Source organism: Echiichthys vipera (assembly GCF_963691815.1).
Source record: "Echiichthys vipera genome assembly, chromosome: 7".
NCBI classification, from domain to species: Eukaryota; Metazoa; Chordata; class Actinopteri; order Perciformes; family Trachinidae; genus Echiichthys; species Echiichthys vipera.
In genome coordinates this window covers 2,846,541-2,868,367 of record NC_139832.1, presented here as the reverse complement: position 1 = coordinate 2,868,367, position 21,827 = coordinate 2,846,541, and the positions used below count along the sequence as shown (strand labels likewise).

General features: G+C 46.3%; 1 protein-coding gene across 1 annotated transcript in view; it reads left to right on the top strand.

The window, feature by feature from the left end:
• Positions 1 to 15,616, top strand: part of LOC310949241 (metabotropic glutamate receptor 8-like) — a gene marked incomplete at its 3' end in the record, with an annotated part of 62,254 nt that extends 46,638 nt beyond the window's left edge. The window contains exons 7-8 of the mRNA XM_083916606.1: positions 12,669 to 12,915; positions 15,567 to 15,616. Coding sequence (XP_083772732.1) covers positions 12,669 to 12,915; positions 15,567 to 15,616 — 297 coding nt within the window. The remainder of the gene's footprint in view (positions 1 to 12,668; positions 12,916 to 15,566) is intronic.
• Between the last annotated feature and the right edge of the window lie 6,211 nt (positions 15,617 to 21,827).

Below are 21,827 nucleotides of genomic sequence, written 5' to 3'. Positions count from 1 at the left end.
CACACCAACGTGAACCTTTCGCCGCCATTGTTGTTGTTGTTAAATGTCCGTGCATGGTCCCTCCTTCTTTTTTCTATGTCCCAACAGGCGCACAGGAAATGACCTCAGAACCACCATAGGCCTCGTGCTCGTACACATGCGCACGCTCGTGCTCGTACACGTGCAAACGTGCTTTACTAAAGCCCACCTCTCTCAGACGGGCAGTGGACGGCCAGCTGTCCGCAGTTATGCGCGGAGCGGTTGCACTCACACTGGTCAAACGCACTAGGCTTGACCCGAAAAACCTGTTTTGGCCTGGTGCAAAAGGACAGTGTGAGTGCGCCCTAAAGGTATGATGCTCCTAGTGTTGTGACAGGTTCTTCAGGTCATGTTTAAAATGAGACACATAGAGATTAACACATTTGCAGGGATTTATTGGCTTCCCGGGAGAATGCAGTCGATAGGAAGTCTGGAGGTCAATTGCAGTCTGTTTTTATGGCACTAGAGCACCCATCCTTGATGTCTGTATTGACTCCATTTGGATTCTCTCAAATAACCATTCAACACACTCATTTGGGCAGTTCTGTCTTTCCCATATTGGACGACTTACAGATTGGGCCGTCTTTGGACCTGTCCGAGCCAGGTCACTGTGACCATGAGTCGTCACTCAAACGATTGGCAGCTACTCCATTTCCTGTAAACGGTGTATTACCCGAAGTTCTCTGCGACTTATAACCACACTGGTATTTCCAGGAAACCGTCTGTTGTTTAGTCGCACACACACACACACACACACACACACACATTTGCTTAGAAAGAATATATTACGCTGTTTTAAACACAGGGAACACGAAGTTTACTCACATGTGAATCACATAAAAACTGCAACAAAACCACTAAACTTAACACTTGGAATTGATAGATGTGTATATTTTGGGTCACCCATGATCTTTTCCTCGTCCCAACAAAGTGGTTTTGTTGCAGTTTTAATGTGAGTTCACAGCGTTTACATGTTTCTCTTGTTTAAAGCAGAATAAAATAGCCTTTATTATCATGCAAACTCCATTTGGTGCATTAAAAAACACTAATAGAACAATTTAAAACAGTCTAATCTACTACTCACGCTGCATGCCATTGCCATGGGAAGTCTGAAGTTTCGGACCTCCAGGTTGATCTTCCTGAATTCACTAGTATGAGGTTCACTTTAACAGCCATTCAAGAGCACTTTGCCTAGTTGGAGGTCCGAAACTTCGGACTTCCCATTGCGCTCAAACACAGCATTTTTTATTCACCGCAGGTGTCGGGGGAGGAGGTAGCATCAGAGATCAGACAGGGGGAAGAGGGTGGGACTTTGGAGGGAATCTGTTAAGGCAAACCCAAAATATATGCATCCATCAATTTCAAGTGTTAAGTTTACCTGTTTAAGGGAATGAGTTGTCTCTTAGGGCGTACTCACACTGTCCTTCCGCACCGCACCCCGGGCTTTAGGGTACTTGTCCCCCCTCCGTCTCCCCCCGCGCCCCAGGCCTGTTTGTACTCACACTACCTGGGCCTCGGAGAATGCTTCTTGCTGCCTATACGTCATCACGCCGTAACACATCACACGCATTGATGACGTCATGGCGATGCGTGGCTTTGTTTCCAGATCTTTCCGTAGACCTCAGAGTTTTTGTGCGTCTTGTCGACTGTTTTTGAATCTTTTCATCGACCAAATCTGCAGTAAACACTCCACCTCCGCATCACACCAACGTGAACCTTTCACCGCCATTGTTGTTGTTGTTAAAAGGTCCCTCCTTCTATTTTCTATGTCCGAACAGGCGCACATTAATGACGTCAGAACCGCCGTAGGCATCGTGCTCGTACACGTGCGCGCGCTCGTGCTCGTACACGTGCAAACGTGCTTTACAAAAGCCCACCTCTCTCAGACGGGCCGCGGACGGTCAGCTGACCGCAGTCATGGGCAGAGCGGTTGCACTCACACTGGTCAAACGAACTAGGCTTGACCCGAAAAACCTGTTTTGGCCCGGTGCGGAAGGACAGTGTGAGTGCGCCCTAAAATCTCAACTCACAAAAAAAGGAAAAGTTTCCTCCCAAATTGACAAAAATCCCCTCTTGTACAAACCTCTGTGAGGCCTGTATCACCCACAGGTCTTAACACCAACCAACCGTTGACCCCAACGCGTCTCAGAGTTCACTGAGATGTTGTTGTTTTGGGTGACGAACAACAGAAAAACCTTCTGCGGTCGCCTCGCCAATTTATTCTGCTTCTCCTTAAAAAAAAACAGAGCTGTGTGTGAGCAGCGATTAGCTTCGCTCCACTGCTTATCTCTCCCATGAGCGTCAGACTTGTGGAGAGAAAGTCAATACCAACCGCAGCCTTATTGCCTGCCATCCGTAGCTGTCGTTTAAGCCCTGTGTTTTTCATTTATTTTTTTATTGTATGAGAGGGGAAAGGTCGCTCCGGACCAGATGAAGAGAACAAATCGCCAGTTTACAGCAGAAAGAATAAGAGAAAGAGAGAGAGAGAGAGGTGAATTCAGACGTCTCCTCAGTCTTAATCTCCCAGTTGAGATGAGAGAAACCAATCTGCTCTTACTGTAGTTCTGTAAATGTCACTGAAACACATTCGAATAGAGAGATAAACAATTAATAAAGCCCTTTGTTTATGACTGCATGACTACATGAAACACATTTTTAAGAGTTTAAGCCACTTGGTTTCAACCAATAACAGACGAGTGACATTGAATCTGCAGGAACTGTCATGAACGGTTCAGGTATAACACGAAAGGTGGACCCGATGCAGACACAGACAAAAAGTAAAGTTACAAAATAAACGTTGAGTTAGCTCCAAAGGGCTAACACTGATTAGCTCGGGGCGGTGAGCTGAACACATCCAAAACTGCATTTTTTAACCACTAATGCTGCTGAAAATAACAGCAAACCTCTGCAGCAGCATGAGAAGAGTCCCTACACACACAACAAAGCACCAACAACGTTAGATAACCTAGAGTGTATTAAAAAAGACCCCCCAACTGCCCAACTACCAGCTCCTCTCATATTAAAGTCCGTACAAGTGGATTATTATTTTGAGAGCCTGCTCACACTGTCCTTTTGGCCGCGGCCAAAACCGGTTTTTCAGCTAAAGCCTAGTACCTTTAAGCAGTGTGAGTGCACCCGCTCCGCGCATAACTGCGGCCAGCGGACCGTCCACGGCCCGCTTGAAAGAGGTGGGCTTTAGCGGAGCCGTTTGCACATGCACGAGCCTGCTCACGTGTACAAGCACGAGCACGAGCCCTACGGCAGTAGCGTTATGTCCGCCTGTTCGGACATGTAAATAGAAGGAGGGACCATGCGCGGACATTTAACAACAACAACAATGGTGGTGAAAGGTTCACGTTGTGTTTACTGCAGATTTGGTCGGATGAAAATATTCAAAAACAGTCGACAAGACGCACAAAAACTCCGAGGTCTATGGAAAGATCTGGAAACAAAGCCACACACACACGATCAATGCGTGTGACGTGTTACGGCGTGATGGCGTATGGACAGCAAGAAGCATTGGCCGGCCCTGGCAGTGTGAGTACAAACGGGGCTGGGGCGCGGGGGGGAGAGGGAGGGGGGACAAGTACCCTAAAGTCCGGGTCGCGGTCCGGGAGGACGGTGTGAGCACGCTCTGAAACTTACAAATACAACTCCTTCAACACACGCTAGACATCGTCACAAACACACCAGTAATAACGCATTTAAATGGTATTATAAAGGTCAAAACTTTCCTCCTTGGACTGAACTCCAGTGCATTCGATAATCGACTTGTACGGACGACCTGTCAACATGGACCTACTGGTGAGGCCCAGACTTGTAAAACAGTCTTTTTAAATACACTCCTGGTTCTCTAACTACGTTGTTGGTGCTTTGTTTTGTGTGTAGGGACTCTTCTCATGCTGCTGCAGAGGTTTTGTGTTATTTTCAGCAGTATTAGTGGTTAAAAAAGACCTTTGAATGCCTTCACCGTGCTGCCACGAGCTAATCATTGTTAGCCCTTTGGGGCTGTTAGCGTCTCTCCGGACCTTCTCTATACATGGACACCGGATAAATGTCCTGGACTCTGTGGGTCCAGACCATAAAGATCAAAGACGCAACTTCACTTCCCTCTACTCAACAAAAGTGAAGCCAAAATATCCTGCGTACAGGATAGGGGCGCCGCCATGTTGTACTTTCCGAACCAGAGTCTGAGCAGAAGGATCGACCGATCATGTTGCGTCGGCCTGGTCAATCATGTCAATCGTGATGTTTCACCAAGTTTTTATAGCCAGAGAAAAGTGCTCAAATGTGACACGAGGTCTTGATGCATGTTTCACTTCACATGTATGTAAATAACATCCATCCATCATCAATCCATGAAAAGAAGGATCAACTGTTCTGCTTTTTTTGTGTTTTCTGTTCATTTCCTGTCGCCTTGCTTTGTTTCAGAGCCAGTGAGGTCGACGATGAATTACCAAACTGAATATTCCCGTGAACCATTATGGTTTTGAAACGCAGAGAGAGTCGACAAATACTCCAAATGACAAGAGAAGAAGTGATTCAATGGGATATTTTCTACCCTTAATGTGTTGAATCCTTGGGAGTCCCAACCCAATTACAGTGTTTTAGTATGTTTTCTTGTCTGCTTTCATGGGAATGTGTGTTTTTGGTGGATGTGTAGATATTAAACATAGATAGATTTAAATAATTTCCCAAGACATGACCAATTTGGTGCCATTTGGCCAATAAATGGCGCTGTACTGGATTCCTCGATCAATAAATGAGGGAATCTCTCTCTGTATGAATGAATTAATGTACGTTGTTGGTGCTTTGTATTCAGTGTAGGGACTCTTCTCATGCTACTGCAGAGGTTTGCTGTTATTTTCAGCAGCATTAGTGGTTAAAAAATGCCGTTTTGGATGCGTACAGTGCATGACGTGACAAATTTGGTGCCATTTGGCCAGTTAATGGCGCCGTACTCAGTAAATGAGGGAATCTCTCTCTGTATGAATGAATCAATGTCCTTCACATATCTCAAGAACCGATCATCCAATCGACTTCCCGCTGGGCAGGTGCGCTGCTGGGGATCCAGGGGAGCGCAGTGTCGAGTGGGAAGTCGATCCGATGAGTGGTTTCATGAGACCGCTGCAAGCAATGAATGAATTGATTTCTTCCAACCAGACGAAAAACGAGTTAATTCGACTGAATATTATTGGTCGTGGTGGGGGGGTATATCTTTCTGTCTGGTTGGTCCACCTGGTGTCCGCCATGCAGCTGACGTCCGGTTAAAAGATCTGCTGCTCCACTTTACCTCAGGCCTCAGCTGCTCTCGGATCACAGACTCGCAACAGTCCTGAGCTTTAAACCGGCGCTCTTTGATCAGACAGGAAGGTGGCGTCCAGGTCCCAGGACTCAGCCCTCAGCCCTCCATTAACCTCCCCAGACCTCCAAAGTTCCCCGTTAAGGAGCTTTAAAGTTTGATGATTTGGAGGTTTGGTGTGCGCGCCTGCACCGTTGCATGAGAAGGAAATACTCTACATGTTGTGTGCATCATTGAGACATATTTACCCCCCACATGAAATAACAATAATCCACCTTATGTATGTTTTAAACAAACTTTTTGAATACGAACTGGTTTCGTTTGAAACTGCTCCGCTTCTTGATCCCCTGAAGATGAAGTTTAGAGCCACTTTCACGTCCCCCACAGTGCCAGTTAGTGATTTGTCAACAGAAATATGAGTTTTTGGTTATTGTACTGTTCATATTGCATACTTATTATTCCATAAAATCGTATCTTACACACTGGAAACTGCTGCCAACACCAGAGCAATGACCTTTAATATTACACCAGCTAAACACACGTGTTTTAACACCATCAGGGCTGCAGCTATCGATTATTTTAAGTTACTAATTATCGATTGATTAGTCGAGTAATCTGATAAATACGTTAAAGAACAATAGTAAATATTCAAAAGAGGAAATAAGACAGGCCTCCGATTGGTTCCCTTTAGAAAAATCTACATTTTAATGCTTAAGGGCACACTCACACTGTCCATCCGTACCGTTCCCCAGGACGTTTCACGGGTAAAGTGTAGTTTCTTTGACCAGTGTGAGTGCAACTGTACTGCGTCTAGCTGCGGCACACTTGCCGTCCACGGCCCGTTTGGGAGAGGTGGGCTTTAGAAAAACGTTTGCACATGTACGAGCCAGAGCGTGCGCACGTGTACGAGCACGAGGCCTACAGCGGTTCTGAGGTCATTTCCTGTGCGCCTGTTGGGACATAGAAAAAAGAAGGAGGGACCATGCGCGGACATTTCAAACAATGGCGGTGAAAGGTTCACGTTGGTGTGATGCGGAGGTGGAGTGTTTACTGCAGATTTGGTCGATGAAAAGATTCAAAAACAGTCGACAAGACGCACAAAAACTCCGTGGTCTTTGGAAAGATTCACATAAAATGACGTGAGAGCCACCATAGCCATCGTGCTCGTACTTGCACACGTGCGCACGCTCGTGCTCATACATGTGCAAACACGCTTTACAAAAGCCCACCTCTCTCAAACTGGCCGTGGACACCCAACTACAACATAACGCAGTTATGCCCGGTACGGTTGCACTCACACTGGTCAAACGCACTAGGCTCTACCCAAAAAACCTGTTTTGGCCCGGTGCGGAAGGACAGTGTGAGTGTGCCCTTAATGTAACTCTCCAAAACGAGTGCTTGTCTTTCTCTCCTCCTCGTCATCGGCCTCCTCTGACCTTCGCCGTTCGTTCCGTTTGGTTCGGTGACGGCAGCTCGTGTCGGAGAGAAAACATAAATCACTTCAGACCCACAAATGAGTTTATGCTTCGCTGTCTGTCATACATTTTCATAATGGCTCCTTGATGCGTCCCTGGAATAACCGGCACCACCGTTGTTTGGAGCTCTCGGGGAGGGGGGGGGGGGCTGCGGGGGGTTTGGGGGGCTCGCCATCTGTCGCCACGTTTTATCTCCCTCTCCTTCCTGCTCCTTCCTCTCTGTTCCTGGTGGCTGCACGAGCGGAGCCCCACTGAGGATTCCCCGCCGTCAGTTTGACACTCTGTCGTGGGGCCGTTAACCCAGGAACCCGGGCGAAGGCGGTTGCCATGGCAACGTGGGTGGTCCCGCTGTGTGTGTGTGTGCGCGCTCACAGGTGTGTAGGGCGGGGGAGACGATATGGGAGGTTTTTCCTGCTTGTCTGAGCTCTGTGTGTGTGTATGTCTGTATGTGTGCGTGTGTGTGTTTGTGTGTGTGTGTGTGTGTGTGTGTGTGTGTGCGTGTGTGCGTGTGTGTGTTTCTTCGGCATCAACAGTGACGATGAAAGAAACTACAAACGACACTTTAATGCTTCCTGTCACAACTAAAAGCAAACAGCTGTTCTCCGCCTTTTACCCACAGTGTCCAAGTGGATGCTTTGGGCTACGTCACCACTTCGTGTGTCTTTATCGTGCCTCCACGCCGCCGTGTCTGTAGGCGTTTGTTGTTTTTGGGTCGTCCGCGCGTCTGTCCAGCTCATTCTTGTGAGTGCATATTTGAGGAACGCCTTCAGGAAATGTCTTTGTATGTGGCACAAACATCCACTTGGACTCCAGGATGAGCTGATTAGATTTTGGGACATTTCACACAAATGTCTAAAGGGATAAAAATGATGAAGTGTTGACATTTTACTACACGAAAGGTCAAAGGTCACCTTCCCGGTCCCATCACAATGTTTCATAACTCAGGAACAGAAGGGGGAAAAGTTTGCTCCGGGAGAGACGCTAACAGCAGGACGTGGCTAACAGTGATTAGCTCGGGGCAGTATGGTGAAGGCATTCAAAGGTCTTTTTTAACCACTAATGCTGCTGAAAATAACAGCAAACCTCTGCAGCAGCATGAGAAGAGTCCCTACATACACAACAAAGCACCAATGGGCTCCTTCCTTTGGGATTGACTTTGCTAATCCACTGTAATGGACTTTACTATGAGAGGAGCTGGTACAGGGGCCAGTAGGTAAGTCTTTAAAACACTCTTTAATAAACTCTGGGTTCACTAACTACGTTGTTGCTGCTTTGTTGTGTGTGTAGGGACTCTTCTCATGCTGCTGCAGAGGTTTGCTGTTATTTTCAGCAGCGTTAGTGGTTAAAAAAGACCTTTGAATGCCTTCACCGTGCTGCCCCGAGCTAATCACTGTTAGCCACGTCCGACTGTTAGCGACTCTCCCGGATTTCTCAAGTCTCGATGACTTATTTGATGTATGTAAGTGCCGAAAAAACCCCTTGAGGATTTTATGCCGGAATTACACTGATTGTTGAGAGCTGAAGATGTGTGTGAAGGGGGAGAAGTTCAGCATCCGTGAGGAACTCGGAGTAGAGCCGCTGCTCCTTTGCGTTGAAAGGAGCCAGTTGAGGTGGTTCAGGATCATCTGGTAAGGATGAACCCTGGGCGCCTCCCTAGGGAGGTGTTCCAGGCACGTCCAGCTGGGAGGAGGCCTCGGGGAAGACCCAGGACCAGGTGGAGAGATTAGATCTCCACACTGGCCTGGGAACGCCTCAGGATCCCCCAGTTAGAGCTGGTTAATGTGGCCCGGGAAAGGGAAGTTTGGGGTCCCCTGCTAAAGCTGCTGCCCCTGCGACCCGACCCCGGATAAGAGGCTGAAGATGAGATGAGATGTATGTGAATCATCAACGTTTCACCAAAAATAAGCAATTTTCCTAAATTAAATTCCTCCAAAGTCGTCACTTCCTGTTTTCTGCAGGTCTGGACCGTTTGGATCAGCGCTGCACGATAATCGCTTAAAGACTGAACTACACTTCCAAACCCAAAGTCCAGTCTTTCAGTCATTTTGCGCCTCCTTGTGGCCATTTTGTGGTCATTTGTGACCCGTTTTTAGTCATGTTTTTTGTGGCATTTTGCACCTTTTTAAGTTGTTTTGTGTGCTTCCGGCTGTTTGAAGTAATAATGTGTATATTTTTGATAAACTTGTCTCAATCATTGAGCTCTTCTTGCTCGTTTTGCATCGCTGTAGTCATTTTTGTTTCATTTGAGGCTTTGAGGAGATGGGAAGACGTCACACGTGGCTCTTATTACGAAGCTTATCCAAAATGTTTCTATACATATATAATATCAGCAGAGTGTGACTGTGTGGACCAGGTCTCTTACCGCCTCCGTAAAGACTGGTCATTACACACCGAGAGCCTCCCCCAGCACGCTGCAGTCAGAAACAACAACACAGAGAATAAATAGTCTCACACTGACTCATAAACGCAGCACGGAGCGTAATGATGCGTTCAAAGTCATCTGTCAAGCTGCGATGAGGAGAGGGTCCCGACACCGCTCTGCTCTGCGCCGCTCTGTTGTCGATCACGTTTTTTTAAAGAGTTAATGACGGTCCAGCTGCTCACACGATGGAGCGCCACCGCGGTTAAAGAGTCCACTGCTGAGAACATTCTGCTCACAGGCAACGGGCTGAGAGGAGGCGCCTCTTCGAAGGAGGCTCCAGTGTTGCCAGTGTTTTTTTTAATTCTAGGTCATGTGGGTTGTTTCATGGAGTCCATGTTGATTTTTTTAGTATGATGAAGGTCCTCTCATTGTCCACTCAGCTCTTCTTTAATTTAAAACGTTTCTAATCACTTCCTTCGTTGTGATTGCTGTGAACATGGATGGATAAAAGATGCATTATAATAAAGATATCACATTTTAAGCAGAAGTGGTAAACACTTCCTGTCTTCTAGCGGCTCATCTCTGCTCCCATTTGGTGCGTAAATACGACGTACGTTATCAACGTTCATGCTTTCATGCGTCCTCTACGTTGGAATGGACCTTGGGCAAACCATCCTCTAGAGGGCGTCGCTCAGATTCAAAAGTTACTCTAATAAAGTTTGAAGTTTATGACAACAACAAACATGGCGACGACGGAGGAGATAACATTCCTGCGTCTGTTGAGAAGGAGGCAAAATGGCGGCCAGCGTTGTAGACGGCGTCGGTCTGTGAGACACTAAAGACGTCCCAAAGTGTGGACGGAGAATTCCACACGTTGGATTTGAAAGATGAGACAAAGTGACGACTAACGTCTCTATCAGTGTTTCACAATGTCCGTCGGGACTTCGATGACTCGCTCGCTCCTGATAATCACGCCACTGCCCGACACTGCCCCCACGATTTCTGGTGGTACTGCAATGATTGGTCTGTAGCGGTAGTAGGTTTTTAGGTTAGGGTCTTTATTGTAAGTGTTTTCCCAGAAGTCAGTTTGCATCCTTAAGCTTGAAGGATACGGGCAGGAATACGGACGAAATGTACGCAGAGTACGGACAGAAAGCACCGTCCGTGTCCGTACGCGTCTCTAATGTAGAGCATAAATGAGCCTTAAGTGGCCGCCGTCCTCATTTGAAAGTGTAGTGAACATTGTGTGAATGGATGAAAAGTTATATTTGCATAATTTATTTATATTTTATTTTGCAAAAATAAGATATTTACACAGCTTACAGCCTTTTTTAACATCACAAAACGTATTTATCTGAGCGTTCGTGAATGGTAGCTGACGTTAGCTTAGCCGTGTTCCCAGATCTCACGACAGAGATATACAACTAATTTTCTCCTGATATGTCCGTCTGAAAAATGCTATTTTAGTGTCAGAGTGTTCTGACAGAATGTAAGGGATGGGTCATAATCTGTGTTCATGTTCTTCTGAGCTGCGTCTATGGAGGCAGGACGTTTATTCACTATGAAAATCATAATTTTCTGAACATGCTGCAGCCAACTTTAGCACAGACAACGCTGAAGATGCCGCAGCTAACGTTAGCACAGACAACACTGAACACGCTGCAGCTAACATTTGCACAGACAACGCTGAACATGCTGCAGCTAACGTTAGCACAGACAACGCTGAACATGCTGCAGCTAACGTTAGCACAGACAACGCTGAAGATGCCGCAGCTAACATTAGCACAGGCAGCGCTGAACATGCTGCAGCTAACGTTATCACAGACAACGCTGAACATGCCGCAGCTAACGTTTGCACAGACAACTCTGAACATGCTGCAGCTAACGTTAGCACAGACTGAACATGCTGCAGCTAACGTTAGCACAGACTGAACATGCTGCAGCTTACGTTAGCACAGACAACGCTCCTGACTGTCATTAGTTGATGGATCATTTTTGTTTCTGTGTTTTTAAAAACATGGAGAAAAAGCACTCTATGTTAAACTGTTTATTTCATGCAAAGGATATTATTCTAAATATTTTTGCAATGTTACGTTTGTACTTTTCTTGACTCTACCATACTAAGCATATAGCTTATTTCTTATATATATATGTATATTAAGTCATATATCAAAATCCATTTAAATTGAAAAATGTTGCTACTTGAGATACTGAGATTAATCACGATTAATTAATTACGAAGCCTCTAATTAATTCGATTATTTTTGTAATCACGTCCCACCGTTAGTGAAATGTTATTTCATGTTGTGAAGTTTTGGGGTTTCTTTTGTTAGAGCATAAAAGCAGCACGTACAGTCTGTCTTTACGTACAGTCTCTGATGGTGACACGATGGTGGGCGCATCGACGTATTTCCCTCTTTAGATGTGAAGCAAATGTCCAGCGGCTCAAACGGCACAAGCTCTCCCCTTCTTGATAGGGATTTTTGACAGAAGTTTAATTCATCGTAAAAAAAACAGCCAAGTGCCAAAAAATCCCCACTTTAACTTCCCCACCAGTCAGCCGGAGAGTTCAAATCTCTAAGCGGCGGCTGGTTAAGTGCCAAACTCTGCGCCCGCGGGGACGGAGTGATCATCCACAGACACGAGTCACTAGATGGTCCCCAGCAAATGAACCGAGCACTCGACCATCTGTTTGTTTTGAATGGAGTCGTCCCCTGCCACCTTCAGTCCTTCGGTCCTGCAGAGCGTCATTAAGGTGAATCATTTTGCTCAGATCATCGGGTTTGTCATCAGGAAGTGAAGCGGAAAGTGGTTTCAACATCGTCAGCTGGAGAAGAAGAAGAAGAAGTCTCATTGTTCTTGAAATGCACCCGGAGGAAATCCAGACTCCAGCTCAGCCGGCGTCACCTTGTTTCTTTATGAAGAGAGGACGTTGTTGTTGTTTTTACTCAGTTAGGAAAGTGCAGACTGTTACACACCCTTTAGATATATATGTGACAGTGTGAGCACCTATCTGCATCTCACAGGAGCATCTACAGGTATAAATATAAATATGTTGCACAGGTATAAATATAAATATGTTGCACAGGTATGAATATAAATATTTTGCACCGGTTATGAATATAATATACACGTCCAGCTGGGAGGAGGCCTCGGGGAAGACCCAGGACCAGGTGGTGAGATTAGATCTCCACACTGGCCTGGGAACGCCTCAGGATCCCCCAGTTAGAGCTGGTTAATGTGGCCCGGGAAAGGGAAGTTTGGGGTCCCCTGCTAAAGCTGCTGCCCCTGAGACCTGATCCAGGATCAGAGGCTGAAGATGAGATGAGATGAGAGCGTATTTTTACCGTCTGAATGTTAAAATGTTGCACTTGTGAAGTGAAAATCACTTTGTGACCAGGAAGTAAACAGGAAGTTTCTCAGGTTCTGATCAAGATGGCGTCCTTCTGTCTCTCTGAGTGTCGTCGTGCCGTCTGTCAGTAAACCCGTCTGCTCTGTTCCCTTCCCTCAGATGTACATCCAGACCGCCACGCTGACCGTCTCCCTCAGCCTCAGCGCCTCCGTCTCCCTGGGCATGCTCTACATGCCGAAGGTCTACATCATCATCTTCCACCCCGAGCAGAACGTCCCCAAGCGCAAGCGCAGCTTCAAGGCCATCGTCACCGCCGCCACCATGACCAGCAAGCTGTCGCAGCTGGCGGCCGAGCGGCCCAACGGCGAGGTGAAGACGGAGCTGTGCGAGGGGGTGGAGGCCTCAGGTGAGTGGGCGGAGGAGCTTCTTACCTTGGATCACATTGGTTGAGAGGTAGAATTACGGTTTAATGCTTTTGCACTGGTTATGATAGGGCGACACGGTGACGTGGTGGTTAGCACTGTCGCCTCACAGCGAGAGGGTTCCTGGTTTGAATCCCAGCTGGGGCCCTTCTGTGTGCAGTTTGCATGTTCTCCCCGTGTCTGCGTGGGTTTTCTCCGGGTTCTCCGGTTTCCTCCCACAGTCCAAAGACATGCAGGTGTTGGGTTCATTGATGACTCTAAATCACCCGTAGGTGTGAATGGTTGTCTGTCTCTGTTCGTCTCTATGTGTCCTGTGATAGACTGGCGTCCTGTCCAGGGTGGACCCCGCCTCACGCCCAATGACACCCCCGCGACCCCGACAGGGTTGTGGGGCTGAATGAATGAATGTACTAAAATCAATATGGGTCATGGGTCAGGCGGGTGGGCGGTCTGAATACAGAGAGAGCGCTTCCTCTGAGAACAATGTAACTGCTCCTTTAAAATACAGCAGACGCGTGAGAGAAAAATCACTAAGTACTGATGAACAAGAAAAAGACAGATTATACTGTTGATTAGTTTTCTGAACAAAGGCGCTGTGAGACGTAAGACGCGTCTGTGAAGTCGACGCGTGGAGGAGCAGGAGTCAGAGTGTTAATGAGGATTTAACAGGAAGCTGACTGGAGTTTGTTTAGACGTCACCTGAGACCCGAAACTGTTTACGGCTCAGAGTTGCACTTCAAAGACGCCGCTTCCCGGCCCATCAGCAGAAAAGTGCGAGACGTCGGGTTGTTTACTCATCAGAGATGTGCTGACTGAACGGATCTGCTTAATCTAACAAGCAGCCGCTCTCACATCAGGTTTACTGTCTCAGCCGCGCGCAGCAGAGGAGCTTCATGGACCTCTTTCATCCTGCACAGGAAACCACAAAGAAGCTCTTGTGAGGCCCCAACATCTCTCAAAAACTGCTGCATTCAAGTATTAGGCGTGAGTGGTCATGGTCCCCAGAGGATTCAGTAACCTGTCGGACAGTTTTTGGCCAAAATTCGATCAAAATTCCTGTTTAACCTACAGATAAAAATGATGGTGAAATGTTTTGAGTTACCGTATTCTCCGCACTATAAGTTGCACCTGAAAACCTTCAAATGTCTCAAAAGCCGACAGTGCCCCTTATAATGCGGTGCTCCTTATATATGGACCAATATTGAGCCACAACAGGTCTCCAACTACGGTGAGCAGCCGCCGACTCTATTTTCCCCCGTAGAAGAAGTAACGCGCGGTGCATGTTGAGATATACGACTGCGCGAAGCGTGCCGTTTCATTTCCATGTGTGTGTTTGTGTAAAGAGCCCAGAATGGCTCCTGTTAAGAGACACGCTTACGACGCAGAGTTTACACTCAAGGCCATTAGTCACGCAGTAGAACACGGGAATAGAGCAGCAGCCAGAGAGTTGAACATGAACCAATCAATGGTGCGGAAGTGGAGGAAGCAACAAGACGACCTCCCCTGACTGTGTTGTTGACGTTCCCTTTAGCGCAGCTCCATCTAATGGATGCAGAACGTAACCCTAGCCTCCACTGTAGCGTCTGTTCTATGCTCCTTATGTGCTGCGCCTTATAGTGCGGAAAATACGGTAATTTAATGCTGTCAAACTAAAGTCGAACATCTTACCTTTCTAACCAAGTGTCATTTTAACGGCCTACTTTAGCTTTGAGTTTGCAAGAGTCGACAAAAGGTCGCTAACCGTGCAATGACGATGGAGGCGATTAAATTGCCAGGAACGCGGGTTTCTTGTCGTTTGCTCACATTTGTCACATTTTTGACGTAGTTATTTATCATAATCTGCTCATCAAGCATTCACTAGGACGTCTTATCACTCAGTACTTTTTAATCACACGGATAGTGTGAAAGTCTGAGACTTTGCAACTAACGTCTGTCTGCTGAAACACTTTGATTACCAGCTGTGCACATAGGCTCAATGTTTAAAAATCCCCACAAGCCCTTCTGTAGGGAGGCCGGAACGCAAAGCCCTCGATCTACCGGTCAATCTTGGTTCCTACCCTCACCTGTGGTCCTGAAAGCTGGGTCAGGACCCAAAGAACCAGGTCGCGGGTACAAGCGGCCGAAATGTGTTTCCTCAGGAGGGGGGCTGGAGTCTCCCTTAGAGAGAGGGGGAGAAGTTCAGCATCCATGAGGAACTCGGAGTAGAGCCGCTGCTCCTTTGCGTTGAAAGGAGCCAGTTGAGGTGGTTCAGGATCATCTGGTAAGGATGAACCCTGGGCGCCTCCCTAGGGAGGTGTTCCAGGCACGTCCAGCTGGGAGGAGGCCTCGGGGAAGACCCAGGACCAGGTGGAGAGATTAGATCTCCACACTGGCCTGAGAACGCCTCAGGATCCCCCAGTTAGAGCTGGTTAATGTGGCCCGGGAAAGGGAAGTTTGGGGTTCCCTGCTGGAGCTGCTGCCCCCGAGACCCGACCCCGGATAAGAGGCTGAAGATGAGATGAGACAAACGTTAGCATCCAATGGAAGTTTGGGCTCCATGTAATTCATGTCTCGTCATCTGTCTTCTTCTATTGATCAGAAAGTGAAAGTGTCACTTTTCATCAATCCAATCTGCGGTTTCCTTTTCTCTCCTCAGTGCCACCGACGAAAACCACCTACGTCAGCTACACCAACCACGCCATGTGAAGAAAGGACGCCTTCGAGACGAGGGACCTTTTAAAGAAGCCAAGACGTCACCACGAGGCGCTCTGAACGATCCGGACCGATCTGGACGAACTGAACCAATGCATCTGTGGTGTTTTTATGTTTACAGACAGCGGGGAACGGGGCCTGAACGGCGCCCAAAAAAACAACGAAGAGGCCACAAAAAATGAAAGCTGGAGGATGGAGAAGATTAAAAAAATGAATACCAGTCTTTAAAGAGAGATACAAAAAATAACTTGTGGGGACCAACCATATTTGTCGTTATTCTAATCGTGCGTTTTAAGATAAAACCGGAAAAAAAAACTTGTGGTTGTGAAATTTCTTGATTCTTGTCTCATGTCGTCCGTCCGTCGACCTGCATTATGAGACGAGTCCATCGCTGTTGTCGGCTAACTGAATGGTAGCTTTTGGTTGTGAAATGTCTAAATGCCATGGTTGAATTGAAGCATGCCCATTTTTTATACAAATGATCTATTTATAATAAAGGAATGTTTCACAAGTCGGTGCCATGTTGTCGAAGTCTTTGAGCGCGAACAAAAGAAGGAAATGTACATTACTGTTGTTTTGTTGAAGGTTGTCGTTGATTTTCCAGTCTGACGTCGTCTCCGCGGACTTTACACCAGGTATGTTTGGTTCTTGATGCAAAAACTTCACATTATTATCACAACAAATGTTATTTTAGAACATAAAGTAGTTAAAATAAGCTTTGTATTCTGCATAATGAGTATTTTTTTACTTTTTGTAAACCTTTAAACCTGCAGTGCCCCCTGTGGCAATGAGAGGAACAACACAAACGCTGTTGACGCATGCTTATGCCTGCAGGAGAGCTCGCCACATGTGTCCGCCCCCCTCCCCAGGAGCGCCCTCCTCAAGTTTCCTCAGGAGGGGGGCTGGAGTCTCCCTTAGAGAGAGGGGGAGAAGTTCAGCATCCGTGAGGAACTCGGAGTAGAGCCGCTGCTCCTTTGCGTTGAAAGGAGCCAGTTGAGGTGGATCAGGATCATCTGGTAAGGATGAACCCTGGGCGCCTCCCTAGGGAGGTGTTCCAGGCACGTCCAGCTGGGAGGAGGCCTCGGGGAAGACCCAGACCCAGGACCAGGTGGAGAGATTAGATCTCCACACTGGCCTGGGAACGCCTCAGGATCCCCCAGTCAGAGCTGGTTAATGTGGCCCGGGAAAGGGAAATTTGGGGTCCCCTGCTTGAGCTAAAGGAATGTTTCACAAGTCGGTGCCATGTCGTTCTACTCTTTGAGCGCGAACAAAAGAAGGAAATGTACATTACTGTTGTTTTGTTGAAGGTTGTCTTTAATTTTCCAGTCAGACGTCGTCTCCGCGGACTTTACACCAGGTATGTTTGGTTCTTGATGCATAAACTTCACATTATTATCACAACAAATGTGATTATAGAACGTAAAGTAGTTAAAACGAGCTTTGGAATAACACAAACGCTGTTGACACGTGCTTATAACTGCAGGAGAGCTCGCCGCATGTGTCCGCCCCCCTCCCAAGGAGCGCCCTCCTCAAGTCTTCCTGTGCAAATAGTGGCAGAGGGAAGGAAAAGGCCAGCGATGAAGTCGTCAGATGAGGTAATTATATCTGCCCTGAGTCCCTTTTTGTGTTTCGCCGCTCTCCAACGAGAAAAATGGTAACACAATGAATCATTCTGTGTCTAAACACCTATAGATGATTTTATCAGCTTTGCAGCTTTAAGTGGAGTCTCCTCCTGCTGGACATTAGAGAGAACGCAGCTTTAAGTGGAGTCTCCTCCTGCTGGACATTAGAGAGAATACAGCTTTAAGTGGAGTCTCCTCCTGCTGGACATTAGAGAGAATGCAGCTTTAAGTGGAGTCTCCTCCTGCTGGACATTAGAGAGAATGCTGCTTTAAGTGGAGTCTCCCCCTGATGGACATTAGAGAGAATGCAGCTTTAAGTGGAGTCTCCTCCTGCTGGACATTAGAGAGAATGCAGCTTTAAGTGGAGTCTCCCCCTGCTGGACATTAGAGAGAATGCTGCTTTAAGTGGAGTCTCCCCCTGATGGACATTAGAGAGAATGCAGCTTTAAGTGGAGTCTCCTCCTGCTGGACATTAGAGAGAAAGCAGCTTTAAGTGGAGTCTCCTCCTGCTGGACATTAGAGAGAATGCAGCTTTAAGTGGAGTCTCCTCCTGCTGGACATTAGAGAGAATGCAGCTTTAAGTGGAGTCTCCCCCTGATGGACATTAGAGAGAATGCAGCTTTAAGTGGAGTCTCCTCCTGCTGGACATTAGAGAGAATGCAGCTTTAAGTGGAGTCTCCCCCTGATGGACATTAGAGAGAATGCAGCTTTAAGTGGAGTCTCCTCCTGCTGGACATTAGCCTATATTTCTTTGGTTTCAGTGAGTTCTTCTTCATGTCACAGCATGAAGAAGCTGCAGAGCAGGAAACAAACACGAAGTCCGTCCACGCTGCAGATACGACCTTTAACATCCTACGACCCCGAGTCTGGCAGGAAACTCAGCGTGCGCCTCATTACAAACACACAGTCGATGCGATCGATACGCGCTGTGGAACCGGAGAGGCCGGATCGATACGAGCTGCCAGAGAGAACTCCCCATGCATGTAATGAATATTTCTGCATCTCCTGGCAGAGGAGAGGAGGAGGAGGACAGGTGGAGTTGGAGTGTGGAGGCCTACGGGCATCCTGCTTTTATTTCCCTCGACGCCGCTCTCGTTTCTCCGTCTCGCTGCCAACCGAAGGAGGAGAAGCTCCGTCTTCACACCGAAACAACCACTTTCGATGAAACCGGCCACTTGGCTTTTGCTCCTCTGTGAGTTTGCTGTTTGTCCTCAGACCATTAAAGAGTATCATGTGCACCCACGGGTGTATTCTGAGCCGCCGGCCCCCAGGCGCAGACGTAGTCTCTGCTGAGATTGGAAGAAGACGCCCAAATTCTCAGAGAGTCGACTTTTAGACGTTTCGTAGTGATTTTGTTTCTCTTTGTGGTCATTTTACGTCCAGTTCTAGTTGTTTTGTACGTCTTTGTAATTGTTTTGTATTCATTTTGAGTCATTTTGCATCTTTTTGTGGTGGTTTTGCATCAATTTTTAGTAATTTTGCATCTTTTTGTGCTGGTTTTGCATCTTTTTGTGGTGGTTTTGCATCTATTTTTAGTAATTTTGCATCTTTTTGTGCTGGTTTTGCATCTTTTTGTGGGGATTTTGCATCTATTTTTTAGTAATTTTGCATCTTTTTGTGCTGGTTTTGCATCTTTTTGTGGGGATTTTGCATCTATTTTTAGTCATTTTGCATCTTTTTGATGTGATTTGCATCTATTTTTAGTCATTTTGCATCTTTTTGGGGTGGTTTTGCATCTATTTTTAGTCATTCTGCATCTTTTTGTGGTGGTTTTGCATCTATTTTTAGTCATTTTGCATCTTTTTGTGGTGGTTTTGCATCTATTTTTAGTCATTTTGCATCTTTTTGTGGTGGATTTGCATCGTTTTTGGTGGTTTTGCATCTATTTTTAGTCGTTTTTACATCGTTTTCTAGTTGTTACAGTTGTTTCCATCATTTTGTGTATCCTTATCATCATCGTTTGTCTGTATTCAGTCATTTAGAATCTTTTCGTGGTCATTTTCGGTCTCTTTGTGATCCTTTTGTGTGTTTTCAGCGTCAGGGCCTCTGACTTTATGTAGTAATCATCCATGTGTATGTGAGCATCTTGACTTTTCCCCAATTCAGTCTCTAGTCTCGTGTTTCTTGACTCTGAGCAGTTGCCAGGCAACCGGCGGAGAGTCCAGGAAGTTACTGATCCAGCCAAAATCAGTCAAGCGTAGAGCTGCTGTTTGCCACGTTAGCCGTTTGCCCCCCATTTCTGTTCTTTGTGCTAAGCTAAGCTAACCACCTGCTGGCTCTCAGACCCGCGGGTGGTGCTGATCTTCTCTCCTCCGACTATCCCAGAAATGTTGAATTCCTTTTAACTTCCCAAATTGAAGAAGAAGACTCCGCGTCTCAGACAGACGCATTAATGAGTGGATTGATGCAGCGTTCAGATGAAGGAGCCGCTGATAAAGACTGACACTGTCGTCCCAAATCGACCCGTCAACTGCAGCGTGACGTCTGTGCAGCCTCTCTGCATCTGATGAATATATCTTTCTGACTTTACCAGCTGGGACAGCAGCGCGGGTGTTGTTTTAAACCCTAAGAAACCGACTTTTGGAGATCCAAAAGGAACTGCAAGGTTACAGGCTGGCACTTGTCCTGTCTGCTCTGTTGACTCTGTCTTTTCACGTTTATTGAGACAAGATGAGGAGCTCAAACCTTCAGCATTAAAGGAACACTTCACCCATTTGCATTAACCTTTATATCGTTAGAAACAGCCATGTTTTTGAATGGTCGTGCATCATTCTCTCATTATTTCCTGAGACGGGAGAGAGACGTTTCTACCTGTGACACTTCCTGCTTTAGATGCCGTCAAAATGGCCTTGTTGCGTCATTTAGAGCAAGAAGTGTCATAGCAACAGGCTCTGGTGGGACCCACTGATGCCACAGACCTATCACAGATCAGTGGGTGGGACTTCACTTGAAGAAACTAACATCCGCCATCTTACTTGGAAGCTAAGCTAAGCTAAGCTAAGCTAACAGGCGCTGCGGAGAAAGCTGGAGAAGTAAGGAGACTGGCGGAGGATACTCAGTCTGATATGGAAGAAGGGGATTCAGATCTGATGCTTGAATCAGATGTTTGAGCAGCTGAACCTGTCGGGGAAACGGGAGGCGTCTTCTGCGGCTGCTGCAGTCGAGGCAGAGGACCTCCCTGTCGCTGACGAGGTGCATTATGGGAGGTGTCGTTTTCAATCCACAAGCGCCGTAAAGTCACTTTCTGCCCTTTTCTCAGCCCAGAAGGCACCAAATTAGAAATCTGTTACATTTTGACTCCATTTATGACGCACTTTCAACACAGATTGATGTTTCCACCGGTGAAGTCTTCCTTTAAATGTGTCTCAGTTGCTGTTTGTTCAGGTTACATTGATTGGTTTGTTCAGAGAGTTGGAAATAATGGTTTGGTGACCTCTGACCCCCCACAGCTCTGAAACACAAGGGGCCCATCATCCCATCACGTCTCTGGAGGGAAATAAAGATGGACATCTGAGAGAGGTAAAGACAGACACCGACAACTATTAATACAACAGTTGAATGCTGTATTCTATTATTAAAACCTTGGACAGGTTGTTTATTTGTTAAAATGCATAACAATGGTATATGTGAATTTTCGTGGTGGTTTTGCATCTATTTGTAGTCATTTTGCATCTTTTTGTGGTGGTTTTGCATCTATTTTTAGTCATTTTGCATCTTTTGTGGTGGTTGTGCATCTATTTTTAGTCATTTTGCATCTTTTTGTGGTGGTTTTGCATCTATTTTTAGTCATTTTGCATCTTTTTGTGGTGGTTTTGCATCTATTTATAGTCATTTTGCATCTTTTTGTGGTGGTTTTGCATCTATTTTTAGTAATTTTGTATCTTTTTGTGGTGGTTTTGCATCTATTTTTAGTCATTTTGCATCTTTTTGTGGTGGTTTTGCATCTATTTTTAGTCATTTTGCATCTTTTGTGGTGGTTTTGCATCTATTTTTAGTCATTTTGCATCTTTTTGTGTTGGTTTTGCATCTATTTTTAGTCATTTTGCATCTTTTTGGTGGTTTTGCATCTATTTGTAGTCATTTTGCATCCATCTTAAGTAATTTTCAGTACATTTATTTTGTTAATTCATCTTTATTGTTCATTTATTTTTGACATTTGCAGATTGTACTTCTTTAAAAGAAAAAAGAAGGAGAAAGGGGCAACTTAAAGGTGTAAAAACACGTTGTATTACTTTATAAAATCAAAAAAAACATGCTGCACAAATGTCAGCTCTCATAAAGAGACCAGACGGACAGCTTGTGTTTGGCAAACAACGACCAAAATATACACAAAACGTACAACCCATCGTTTTTTCAACAGCTGATTGTGTTCAAACACACAGACACTGTGTCAGAACGCCTTAAATCTCCCAGTAGCACTAATCAATACTAATCATCAGCACTTTCTGCCTGCAGTGAGCGCTGAGCTCGGCCCGAGAGGAGAAGCGTGTGAAACAGAACTGTGACAGACGGGTCTGAATGTGTTCCCATAGAGGAAGAAATCATGCGAGCAGCTTGGCAGAAGACTCCGGTTGTTTTTATGA